At 42.1% G+C, this 13,748-nt stretch overlaps 1 protein-coding gene across 1 annotated transcript in view; it reads right to left on the bottom strand.

Moving 5' to 3' along the window:
* Positions 1 to 13,748, bottom strand: part of CEMIP (cell migration inducing hyaluronidase 1) — a 143,511-nt gene that overhangs the window by 29,946 nt on the left and 99,817 nt on the right. The window contains exons 12-14 of the mRNA XM_084640936.1: positions 7,991 to 8,166; positions 7,012 to 7,221; positions 462 to 667 (exon numbers count right to left, since the gene is read on the bottom strand). Of these exons, the coding sequence (XP_084497062.1) occupies positions 462 to 667; positions 7,012 to 7,221; positions 7,991 to 8,166 (592 nt within the window). The remainder of the gene's footprint in view (positions 1 to 461; positions 668 to 7,011; positions 7,222 to 7,990; positions 8,167 to 13,748) is intronic.

Here is a 13,748-nt window from a genome sequence, read left to right on the forward strand (position 1 = left end):
AGTTGTAATCAATGGGAGTAGTTGCAGAATAAAGTACAACTCAATATGAATAAAGATGGCAGAGTCTGTCCCATTCTGAATTTAATAGCATTTTATACACACATATTGGTGGTATAAATGAGATGCAAGGCAATGCAGTGTCAGGGCCATTTGTCTTCATATTGCACTTTGAAAGGGATGCATGCAATAATATCTGTGATAACAAGCACTTTAGTTGACCTTACACTAAAAATACTAAGCAAAATTATACCCTGCATGTGTAAATGTATAAATAGCATGGAAACATCCTGCAGACACAGCCACCCTATCTTTTTGAGCACATGGCCCATATTCCTGAAAGCAGCGTACTTAACTATATACACCCAATCCTGTGTTTCATGGATAAAAAAAAAAAGTCAAATCCTACAAGGCAAGGGAAAAAAAAACAAACAAACAAAAAACAAAAAAGATTTCCCACTTACTTGCAATCCTGCCTGGGTTTGGGGATGTACCCAGGGTATGCCCCTTCTGTAATCATCTTGCACATTTTACTGTCTCGGTCAGATGGCAGGAGAGTGCTAGGTTTAACGAGCAGTCCAAGGCAGTGATCAAATGTGTTGCGTTCCTCTGGCCCATCCTCAGTAAAGAAGCAGTGTCCCAGGGTGTTGTAGCCCACAACATCCTTAATCTGCATGTACAAAAATGGAGCTGCATTCAGTTTTAGTTTTCTAGCCACTTAGAGATAATAAATAATAAATAATAATAATAATGCTATTAATTATTATTATTTTACTGTGGAGACTCAGTCAGAGGCCAGGACCCTATTGTATCAGGAGCTGTACAAACACATTCAGCATAAAGACGGTCCTTGCCCCAATGAATTTACATACTAAGTGACAGTGTAAGCTTTTAAGATTTAATTAGAATTTGCCATTTCATATGAAATGCTAATCACACTCTGCTGTAATCTGCATGTTGAGCAAGTGATAATATCATAATAAAAGACAAAAGACGAAGAGACAGGAATGGGGGGGACGGGGACATCATATGTTTAAGCCACATCTGGGCTTATTCATCTTTGTGCAGTTACACAAACAGCAAAGTTGATGGACTAAAATGTATCCCCTGAAGTGAAAAAAAAATATTTTTCTAGGCTATCAGAGATGCTGCTAGTTGTTTACTGGACAGGCTGGATTGTTTTAAGTCTGACCTGACCCTTTTTCCAACTGATGACAAGAGCTTTACTTGAAATTGAAACAAGCCAGCTGGTGTTAATCAGCGTAGCTCCATTGAAAACCCTGCAGTTCACATGTAGTTCACATTGCAGCCTTATTGTCTCTCACAAAGCTATTCTGATTTACCCCAGTTGAAGATCTGAGGTAAAATTTTCAGAAGCAAGTAAATGACTTAGGAGCCTAAAACCAGGCCAGGGTGGGAAACAACATTTCCGTTTCATGGAAAATGTTGAGGTTTCAGAAATGGTTTTTGTTCTGATGTGGAACAAACTTGAGACCTTTCAAAGTTCTTTGTGAACAGTGCAAGAGATTTCTAGAACACTCAACAACCAGGTGATTAGAAAACTCCCGTGGGATGTGGCAGACCCAAGGTCAAATCCCTGCTCTCAATCTCCGGCCCAATGAATACTCATTTGTCTACATAAAGTGGAGCAGCTCAAACAGAAGACACTGAAATGAATTCTGGAGAGTGGAATGGGAGACCCAGGCTCAAGTATCTGTTCTGCCAGATTTAGAGCAGGTATTCGAACATAGTTCTCCCACATGTCAGGTGAGTACCTTAACCCCTGGGCTACTGATTATTCTGGGGTTGCCATCTCTAGCCAGATATTCCACCCTGGATGTGAGAAACCTTCCTGATGAGATTTGTGTGAAAACCAAGACATTTCAACTAAAAAGTTCGGTTTAGACAAAACAGTTTTTCCAGTAGGAAGAAGTTTTGCAATCAGCAAAGAAAACAATCAGCAAAAAAACTTTGCAATCAGCTCTACCTAAGACCCATTTTCAGAACTGATTTAGGCTCTTGGAAGTCCAAGTTCCATTGGCTTGGAATGAGACTTGGGCTCCTAAATACCTATGTCACTTTTGATAATGGATGTAGGCACTTTTGAAGTGTTCTCTGATCTTTATCTCAGAGGTTACAGCCAAGGGGAATCAATTTCCAGGGCTGAACTTGAAATGGTTAAATATATACACTCAGACAGAATACTACCAGATCTATTTCACACTGCCATCTGCAAACACATGTATTATGCATAAACCATGGTCCAGTGTAAATATTCAAGCCTCTGAACACAAATCATCACAGTAAATTAAACTGTTAAAATGACATGCAGTGCAATACATTCTATTAAATTACTTCTCCGAAATTTGCTGCTAACTCTCTCGATTCAATTAGATAGCCATGCAAGTCTGACACCATCAGTATTTCAGTGTAAAATGAGTGTGCTGCGCTATTTTAATAATCCCATCTTGAAAAGCATGAAATTTGCAAGCCTTGCAATTAGAAACACCTATTGGATACTAGAACATCTCTTGAAGATGGTTCATTTTCCTGAAGAGCATCACCACACCTTTACCTCAGCAAGGCCTTTAGTCACAGGGATGCCAAAACTGCAACTGACCAGCTGTGTAAATCTATTCTTTTCCCTGAGCACACTTGCAGTTCTTTAGAGATACATTTATGTTGTTTCTGGACCGGTTAGCTGCTGAAAGCTGACAAGTGACATCTCAGACAATTCCTCAGCTACCTGCTGCACCAATTCATTACGCCAGTGAACTCTGGAACTAGATCTGTATTGGTGCAATACATCAGGACTGAAAAGCGAAAAATTGAGGTATTACTTAGAAAATGGCTAGGGAGCAAATCTCTGTATAGATTCAGTACCATTGTAGAAAACATCTGCCAGTAATGTAAGAGGGAAGCCAATATATTGGCACAGGTTGGAATGCTGTACTGTATCATCTCCTTTGGCAGATATCCTAATGTAGGATTGTGGCTCTGGGGCCAGATCCTCAGCTGGTGTAAGTCAGAATAGCTCCACTGAAGTCAAAAAGTAGCTACACTGATTTACACCAGCTGATTTACTTTCCACCCTTTACTTGATTAATTATCTTTCCTATTTCTGGCCCCTGGGATTACTCAGACTGGAAACGGACAAATGTGGAACTGTTTCGTTTTCAGATTCTCATGCACTATCACAGTGCTGAAAAGTTTGGGAACTGCTGGACAGGGTTTGTTTGTTAAAAAAATGCATTGGGGGAAAAATTAAATTTCACAAACATTACAATTAGTCTATACGCTTATTTTAACTGTAATATGTGGCTAGATTTGACAGTGCCCTTTTAAATAAAGCAATTGCCCTGTAGCGCAGTTGGATTACTGAGAGCAGATATCACTATAGCAGTTAGAGAACACTGCTGCTTATCCCCAGCAGCACAGCTCTTTCAAGTTCTGGCAGACAGTTTAATCAGCCTTCATTTAATGTCCATCTTTGATAACAACTTCCATTTCAGCCTACACATTATGGGCCAGTTCAGGGGCTCTGACCAGGGTGTAAGTAGCAGCAGAATTTGATCAATGGGGTTGCAGTGGTATAATGGAGAGGGAAAGTTGGCCAGCGTATTGCAGCAATCATGGACATTTTCAATTACGTAATTACGGCAACAAGGCCATTTCAAGCAGTTTGGTTTGAGAAGGGCCATCTATGCCCTTAAAGTGAACATATGCTTGTGGACAAGCATAGAACATGTTTGGTTCGAGCCAACCATAGCTATTTATTTATTGTCCAGAGACAGGCTTTCAGCATCAGTGTGTAAATGCACAGGAAGACAACTCTGCCACCAGGAGCAAACAGTGACATCTGTTTATTTTTTACCTCTAATATTTTATAGCGTTAACATTTCTGAGCCTGCTGCCAAGAGTGCTAAAAGCAAAATAATTTGTGACACTAGTAACCTGAGAGCCCAGTGAGGAGCCTGTATGAGAACCTCTAAGCTGCTTTAACAATTACTTAACTGTTACAAAATACCCAAGTGCCTCCCCCCTCATTCACCAAAGCATTAAGCAAGCCCTTAGCTATAGGCCTGTGAGTTGTCCCATTGAAACCAATGGAAATACTGGAAGTCAGTGGGACCACTCGCATACCTAAAGATAAGCATCTGATCAAGTGCTTTGCTGGTTTGAGGCCTAATATTCCAGCAAATTTTGTGTGTCTGTGTGTGTGTGTGTGTGTCTCTACTAAGAGGCTAGTTCACTCAAAGATCACCAAGGCAACTGGTCTCCTGGCAGGTTATTCCTTGGATCTATCTGCTCACAGAGGCATTGAATGATATGTGAGGAGAACTTAGCTAACTTAAATAAATGGTGCCCAGATACTACAGTGAAGACCATCTTAGAAGTACATGTAATAACAACAGTACTTTCCTCATTGGAGATTTGGCTTGTTTTTGCAACTTCACGTAGTATCTCAAGGGGGAAAGGAAACTAGATTTCATAGCAGAAGAGCGTGCTGCAGGATCAGCTAAGGAGGAATTGCTCGGGGTATACGTCCAATTATAGGTAATAAGATTGAATGCATTTTTAATTGAAATGAACTACATCTGTGTAGTTTATCAAACTTTTAGAAATCCTCTTTTTGATGCAGTGGGCCAAACAGCTAGACTGCACAGCATGGAATTTATTTCACTGGGCATTTCATTTCAACAAAGGGCAACAAACATGCAGCTGAAATCAAATGTGCAAAATCAATTTTTTGGTGGTAATGAGTGTAGATTAGTAAATTATACATTTTTAAAAGTAAAACAATAAACGGATTAAATTATCAATGTAGTTTTTTTTTATTATTATAGTTGCATTTCTCTTTTAGTGGAGGTTTCTTTTAAATAACTTGCCATGGAACAAACTCCAAGGCCCCTCAAAGAATTGCAGTTGAGTTACACCACCAGAATTAAGCAGTTTTCTTCAATCATATCAGCCTGTCTGCATTTCATCATTGCTGTCTTGGCTGGAAAAGCCTGAGAACAGGGATCCTTACAGTATTTTCTAGTCACAATGACATGGTTTTCATTTGGAAAAGGCACAAGGGACTGAAAATTTCCAAATACCCAGTATAAATCCACCCAGCTGACCCGTGAAATACCACTTTCTGGGTATTTGGTTTGGCAGTAAGAGCAAGCATCAATAAATCAAGACACAGGGTTTAAAATTAGAATCAGAGCTGAGGTTTTAGTCAGCCCTCCGCTAATCAACAGCTGTGCAACCGCCTCATAGCTAGAGGATGTGTTTAGGGTGCCATTATTAGGAACCTTCTCATTACTTGACAAAAAGACTCCTGGCAATTCTCTTCTTCCAGGCTGTTTTTTACTTACATTCTTAGCTACACTGAGCTGCTACATGGATGGCTTTAAATTGGAAAGCAGTCATACATCTCCGGATGCCTAATACAATTTAGATAAGGTAAAGAAGAACAGATTTTTCAGAAACCAAGTCGACAGCAGATTTTAGGATCCCTTTGAATACAAAATAAGGGATGAAAAATGTTGAGCTTGAACACTGCAAGCTCTTACAATAGTTCAATGAAAAGTTAGTGCAGGTGTTTTTAAAATACCAGTGATATACTGGGAGAATTCCTAGTGCTCAATTACCATCATTTGACACAGCCAGTGGCGTGGCATGCTGGTGGTCTCATATTAAAACACTGATCTCTTATGCACAGGGTTGTGATCTTGGCTGGTTAGAGACCTGTTAAAAACACTTTTGTATGTTGGCTCCAATTCTTTTTTTCACATGTGGTGCCAACACAGGAAAAATGTGGGATTTCCGAGGAGCTAACAGGCATGTTGAGGCCACTGTTTTGGATTGATGCTTGGGAAAAGTTGAGAAGTCAGTCCTGATGTTTGTTACATGCTTTTAAAAGCTTTGCTTTCAAAACACATTTCTGAACCTTTTCTGAACGTGGGCCAAGGTTTCTCTTTCTCACATTCACAAAAGGAATGTATATGGTGGTTAGTTATATGGTTTCAGTACTAACGTCCAAATTGGATATCTAGGCCCAAAGCCAAAAAGTACACAAGCACTTGGGTGGAGTGGACATGGGGTCCTAGCTCTAATTTCTAACATGCGCGGCTTGCAAAATATTCTTAAAAACAACAGAACGTTAAAGTTGATGAACACACTAAAGGAAAATGTGATCAACAGAACCTGTGTCTATTTGAGAAGGCACTAAGATGACTAACATAACATAGCCATCGGAGCTAGCATAACAATGATACAGAATGTGTGCATTTGCTGATCAAAGCCTTTCTGAATTAAACTCAGCTCCAGTCCACATACTGTTCATGCCCCCAAGAAAGCAGAACCGATGGAGTCTTATGAAAATGTGAGAAGTTTTTCATTGTGTTCTTTATTCTGAAGTAGAGTGAGTGCCCAGGGGTGCAGGGAGTTTACTGCTGTCACTATGTGCTCTCCTGTATTGTAATTTACCTGATAAATAGCTGTTGTACTATAGGAAACCTACAGGATTACCTTAGTGTTCTGACAAACAGTTTGGTTAAATCAGAGGTCTCTGACTGCTTGTGTTGTGAATGGGAATTTCAAACAAAAGTTCTTATTAGCAAATTGAAGTAACCGTAGCTCTGGTGATTACCTTCTTTAGCAGTAAACTATTTGTTTATAGATAGATTCAACAACCCATTATAGATGGGATTGTCTGCAGGAATCTCTGAATACAATGGCATTGTGAAAGCCCTGTCAGCTCTGAGTCCCGTATAAAATTTGGCCCCTGGTTTTACATTCTTATGTTGGATTTGTGTTTTAGACACATGTTGAAATATATTCGTATCACTCAATAAATCCGGGGCAAAAGAGAAGAGCATTTGGTCTAACTCTATAATTCTATCAGTAATCAGACTTGTTTCAGGGGCCTCAGAATCATTTTCATGATATTAGGGACAGCAAATGGGCTGGATCAAAAGACATCTTGATCAGGAAGGCAGTCATCAAACCGCTGTTTCTTACCAGCAAGCCATTGGAGCCGTGGACTGTGACACAGCGCGAGAAGGTGTGGTGAATGGAGACGCCCTTCACATAGGATGGAGGGTGGTAGCCTCCCTTCTCATCCACATCCCCAGCCAAGTGGAAGTGAATTGGATAGTGTCCCATTCTCTGCTGGCCCATGTGTTTCAATTCTAAACCTTCAATATGGGCAGCTTTAAAACCAAGACCAATCTGCAGAACAAATAAAACACTAGTCAAGTGGCCATAGGAACATCTGGTGGCTTGTTTCATATTATTCACTGTTGCATGCAGTGTTGTTGTAGCTGTGTCTGTCCCAGGATACTAGAGAGACAAGGGGGTGGTGGTGAAGTAATATCATTTATTGGACCAACTTCTGTTGGCGAGAGAGACAAGCTTTCGAGCTTACACAGACCTCTTCTTCAAGCACTGTGTAAGCTCAAAAGCTTGCCACTCTCCCCATCGGAAGTTGGTCCAATAAAATATATTACCTCACCCCTCTGGTCTCTCTGTTTTATATTAGTCAGGCAGAGCAAGTCTTAGACTATGATGGTTGACAGAGGGGGTAAACCATTGCACAGCAGATGCTTCCTAGTTTGCAAACTCAGGCAAAGCTGTTTGCATTTAATGCTTTTCATAAAGCAATTGTGCTAGATTTAATCCTGTGGGAAGATGGGCTTGAACTGAAGCCCCAGATCTGAGCACTACCAAACCCTAAGGAAGCTGGATTTTGGATCTAAACTCTGCAGCCTGTGAGTGCTGAGCCCCAGCCAGTCTAGCAAGGTAATGTTTGAATGGGTGTGGGGGAGCCCTGCGAAGAAAAGAGAAGCAGGAGGTGAATCCATGGTCTACTCTAGGAGGGACTTGTTTATGTTGCAGGCCTCGACTCACCGGATGTGCCCTGCCATGTCATGGCCCCCTTACTAGGTGAATGTTGTTTGGCTCTGTGTAGAAGGGTATCAGTAAAGGACTTATACAATACCTTGATGTGTCCGCCAAAGGTGTCAAAATCAAAGAAGGTGCATAAACCATTGCTATAGTCATAGCATTGCCTCTCCATCTCTCCCATCACCACTATGTTTTGGCTTAGCAGCCCTACTTCTGCCCTCATGTCCACTCCGTCGATCACTTCTCCTGTGTGAAGGTAGGCTGCTCTCCCTAAGGGAACAAGATACATTTCCATGTTTATTCTGTAAACACCGCATATACCAGCTGACTAACTGCTGGTGGGGGCTGGGGCAGTAACGAACTAAGCACCTGAGTCCACAAAAGCTGTCGGCAGGCACCTCAAGGCTGGGGAAGCCCAGAGCACAAGAGTCACAAAGGCCGATGGAGATATCCTCTACAGAGGATGTAGGGTTTGTGGGGTTTGTTTGAGTCACTTCAGTAGGCCTTAAAGTAACAGCTGCTGTTAACTGTGTCCCAATCTCGCCACCTTCAAGAGAGACTCTACAGTAACCTAAAAAGAAAAATTTTTGCACTGCCTGGACCACTGCTAGGTTTGTATGTAGCCTGATGCATCGGGAAAAGTTTAGCTGCAAGCGACAAGGTGTCTATTGAATGCTGGGAATCCTTCCACTGTATCAGCACAGAATTAGTTTTTCATAGCTGTATCTATAATTATGGGACATGGGAAAGACTCGGGGTGTATGACATGGCTCCTGGGCCACGGCTGGCCAAATTCCACAGAAACCAGTAGGTGCTTTACGCTACCTTCATCAGGAGCAGACTGGGCCACTCTGTGCAGAAATCCTGAATAAACCGCAGCGTGTGAGCATCCCAGCTGCTAATCCAACGGATGGGCTAGAAGAACCCACATGTGGTTTCCAAGCCACTTGACCAATGTAAATGCTGATCTACTGGCCCTTCCCTCAGCCCACACTCAATGCTTCCTTCTGTGCCAGCTCCGAACTGGTGGGGAGCTCTGCACGCAGAAGTGCGGTGGCCCCCCTGCCGGGCCTAACTACCTAACTACCTTGAGGGTTCAAAAAATTAAAAGAAAGACTTGCGTGGGCTGGCCAGAAGGGGCTGAATTCCAGCCACCATGAACAACAAGAAAGCAAAATAATCTCAGCACTGTAATTTCATTAAAACATATGCATGATGCACTTCTTCCTGGCTCAGCTTGCTTGAAGAAAAAGCGGGAAAGGCTTATTTGACTGACTACATTTCACATTATTCCAGTAAAAATAGGGAATAAACTCGTTCAGTAAACACTGTGCTATAAAGAATGTTACACTTGCATATATTTCATTTCAGCAGAGACCTACACAGCAGTAAGTAGAAACAAAGGGCAGGCTTGATGCTGAGAGATCTCTGAGAGGCACTTTCTGTTTGAGCAGAACCATCATGCAGGAAGAGGAGTTTTAAAAAATATTGACATGGCCTCTTTTTAAATGAAACAGGATGTTCTCACTCAATAGTAAAGATAAATAGACACCAGTTTGATACAGGTTATCCTCCTTTGGCCTTCCAGTGGGAGGTAACGTGGTTTAGGGGATAAGGCACTGTGCTGGGAGCAAGGAGAGTTACATTCTTTTCTGGCTCTGACACTGGCTAAATTACTTGCATTTCTCTCTGCCCCAGTTTCCCCATCTGTAAAGCACCTTGAAGTCCTTGGATGAAAAGTGCTAAGCTATTACACAGAAGCATTAGAATGACAGACACAGGACAGGCTTCCTGACTATCAGAAGAAGGGCATCTTTTACCCACTATGTCTAGTAACTTTATTAATCTTCTAATGAAGAATGGGACCAACTACACACTGTTCAGAGGAAAAAGGAAGTGTAGACGAACACTGAGAGGGACTAATTCTTTGACGGGATGTTAGCCAAGAAAGACAGGAACCACCTTCACCCTTCAGTTATTACCCCCTTCAAATCTGCATCATAGTGGTAGGCCTACATGTGGAACAGATTAGCCCATTTGTAGTGCTCCTTGAGTCAGCTGGAAGGGTTGCTCAATAATAAACTAAGGTAATTCCTCCACCCTTGTGATGAATGTGCTGCTTCTACAGTGTTCTCAGACTATATAGACCAGGATTAAGGGCCCAAGCTTGGACCCTAGCCTCAGTTCTCTTTTGTTGTCACAAGGCCATGGGCTGAGTGTTTTCTTGCATATGATCAGTCTGGGACCCACTAGCCTCACAAGATCACTCAGCTGGAGCAGGAACACCCTAACTGAAAAGGGGTGTTACTGCCCTTGTTTGTGCACATCAGTCAATGCACAGACCTGTCACTGTCCCCTGCACAAGGAGACTATATGGTGGATGGTTGAGACCCTGCAAATCCATGGATCCCCTTGATTTCTTGAATTCTATTTTCAGTTATCTCCCATAATTGGCCTCTCCCTTACTCACTGAAACAAAGAAGTTCAGATAATCATAAGAACATCTGATTTTGAACAGCAGCTCTTGGATTTGCAGCACTGCAATTAAACCAGACAGTTTTATTATTTGAGAGAGCGTTGAGCTCTAGAATAATAAATGGCATGATTGCATGTATTTAATACCAGCACAGACATGCACAAAATTTAAGCACTGACAAGAATGTTAAATATTCACTAACCAGCTTCTAAATAGAACTTTGTTGGGTGTATGCTTTTGCTCACTTGACTTGATGTGAGATAAGAAAATTTCCTTGAGTCTCTCTTTTTAAAATGTAAGTGTATTTCACATAATAGTTCTAAAATGGTGCCTTTAATGGGCTGTTGAAAAACAACAACAAACCACTTCTTGTAACAGCAGCCAGAACTTCAAACTCCCCTTTAACAATGTAATAGTAGGGCTATACTGCAGGAAAGGTAGGCCTGCTTCATGGAGGAGACTACTGCTCCAAAGTCCTCATGTACTGTAAATTCTATGTGGAAAACAAAGCTAGGCACAGAGTAATTGGGGGGGAGGGATAGCTCAGTGGTTTGAGCATTGGCCTGCTAAACCCGGGGTTGTGAGTTCAATCCTTGAGGGGGCCATATAGGGATCTGGGGCAAAAATTGGAGATTGGTCCTGCTTTAAGCAGGGGCTTGGACTAGATGACCGCCTGAGGTCCCTTCCAACCCTGATATTCTATGATAATGGGGGCTTTACTGCTGGTTCCCATTAAATGCTTGGTATGCAAGCAGCTCATGGGGCACATTCAGAGACAGCTGTGAAAGAAATCTGCTCGAGAGTTCACAAGGAGATAAGAACGTCTCCCTCTATAGCACTGTAAATTGAGTTTGAAATTAAGTTGTTGCTTATAGCCGGCCTGCTGAGAGTTGCTAGCTAGAGGTAGGCAGATGGTGGACAAGTGACATGTGTGACACCTGCCATAGGAAAGCCCAGTGTCAGTGACTTGCAAACCAGTTCCACTGTCGTTTGGTAAGAAGAGAGAGAACTTTGCTGCTTTGAATATTATAGCATAGTCTTTATTGTTTGAACACCAGAGCTGTTTTTGTGATTGTCCAAAAATTAGCAAAGCCAGATGCAAAGCAGTTTACAATCAGTTTTCATGGGCTCCGTATTGCTGGCATCACTTACAGAGGGATGTCAAGTATCAGCTAGATGACTGTCACCAATAGCACTCAGCAGCTGAGCCGTATTATTTTCATAACCAGAGCGATGTGGTCAGTCACATTGCATCTCTATGTAATAGGCCAGTGTGGCAGAATAAAAAACTCGCTTGATTTATCATGTGCCATCATGCTAGAGAATTAAACTAACAAAATACAAATATACACAGAAATAAATCACTTTAGTCTGTGTGTCTATCTAACTGAGGCCCTCACCGGTTTGGCAGAGCAGCTGCTTAAGTCCATCCCTACTCAGCAAAGCAATTAATCACAAACTTAAAATTAAATGTGTGCTTAAATTCCATTAAAGGATTTAAGCACATTCTTAAAGGCAAACATGTGCTTTGGTGAACAGGCATGGCTTGCTGCATCAGGGCCAGACAGAAGCCAAAGTAGAACTGCAAATCAGAACCACTCTAAATTCTATGGAGGTTCATATTCAGAGCTTTGTATCAGAACATAACCCTCAAGCTTTGATTCTGGGTTCGAATCAAAACCAGAAGGAACCTGGGGATCAGATTTTTTTAATGTATTTTTAGGCACCTAGTGGGATTTTCAAAAGTACCTTGGCACCTAACTCCCAATGGGATCTTTAGGGGCCTAGATATTATTGACAATCTGGCCCTAAGTCATTTTTGAAAACGGCATTTTTGGCTCCTACATCACGTAGGTGCTTTTGAAAATTGTACCCCTAATCTGATAGAAACACCGCAGCCTCAGACAGACAGTGTCTGATCTGTCTGCCTGTTTTTTCCATTTGGGTCTCTCCATCAACCTCTCTATTGGTAAAATCCATACTTCACTGATGTACATATTGCCATTTTTGGCTATTTAAATTAACCAATATTCAAATTAAATTCATTTTCATAGATTTTGTTTTTTGGGGGGGGATTAAAGTCTCCCTGGTTTTCAGTTTTTTGGGGAAAACCCCCCACCACTGGCACCATGGAATATTTAAATTCTCCATTTTTCTAGCATTCAAGCAAAGCACCTACAACCACAACATTAGCTACAGTCTGTTCTAATGTGGCTGAAAGCCTTTCCCCACTTATCACGTTTTATAATCATCCAGATGTGAAAGGATTGTCATTTCTTTCAGAACAATATTAAAAATTGACTTCCTCTAGATCTGCATTCTACGCCCTCCCAGAGATTTTATTTCTCAAGGCTGCTCCTGGCCGTTTCTTCTCTCAGACAAAATATTTGTTTTTTTTTTTAAACGTCTAATCTTGCACATATCCTGGGCCTGATCCAAAGCCAGACTGAAGTCAGCGGAACAGCTCCCATTGATTGCTACGTCATTTAAGCTGTGCCTACACTTGGAGCAAGGGGTGCAGTTCCCAGCTCAAGCAGACATGCGCTCACCGAGCTAGAGTGCTACAAATAGTAACAGAGCTGTGTTAGCACAGGCAGTGGGGAGCAGTAGCACCCGTTAGCCGCCCCATTACGCGCCCAGGGGGTTCAGGCAGACTTGTACTCGGGGCAGCTAGCCTGGGCCGCTGCTTGCTGTGCCGTGGCTACACTACTATTTTTAGTTTGCTGGCTCAGTAGGAGCCAGTGTGAGTATGTCTACTTGAGCTGGGAAATCACACCCCTAGCTCCAAGGGTAGACACAGCCATAAAACAAATGCTGCCCACCATCTTGCCTATTGGATCCACATTTTCTTTATCTTGCTTATGTTTAATGGCAAACAAACGCTCTTTCCTGCTATCCATCTTCCTACAGAATCCTCACTGGTCTGCAATAGATTGATGGGGTTTCCCATTTTTATTCTGGCTGTAGCTGGCCAGCTGAGAATTCACCTGAACCACACACCCAGAATGCAGCCACTTAATTGGTTTTACGAGAGAGCCTGACAAATTTATGAGTGGGATTGTAGGATGGAATTGCCTGTGCTGGGAAGGGGCAGGGCTCAGTAGCCCTGCGGGTCTCTTACGGTTCATGTCTTATGTTCCTAAAATCTCAGGCTTCTGGGTTTCAGCTGTCCATGTGCATGGGTCAGAAAGGGATCCTCCCCTCCCCACACCCAGTGTATCTGTTCTGTTTTTTAAATCTCCTTCCTCTGAAGCATCCGAGATGGCCACAGCTGGCACTGGGACAGTGCTGCGAGGTCAGTGCTTAATTTGTAATGAGAGAGAGAGAGAGAGAGAGAGAGAGAGAGGGGTGCCTGGGCTCAAGCAATTTTTTTTTT

Source organism: Lepidochelys olivacea (genome assembly GCF_965140295.1).
Source record: "Lepidochelys olivacea isolate rLepOli2 genome assembly, chromosome: 10".
NCBI lineage: Eukaryota > Metazoa > Chordata > Testudines > Cheloniidae > Lepidochelys > Lepidochelys olivacea.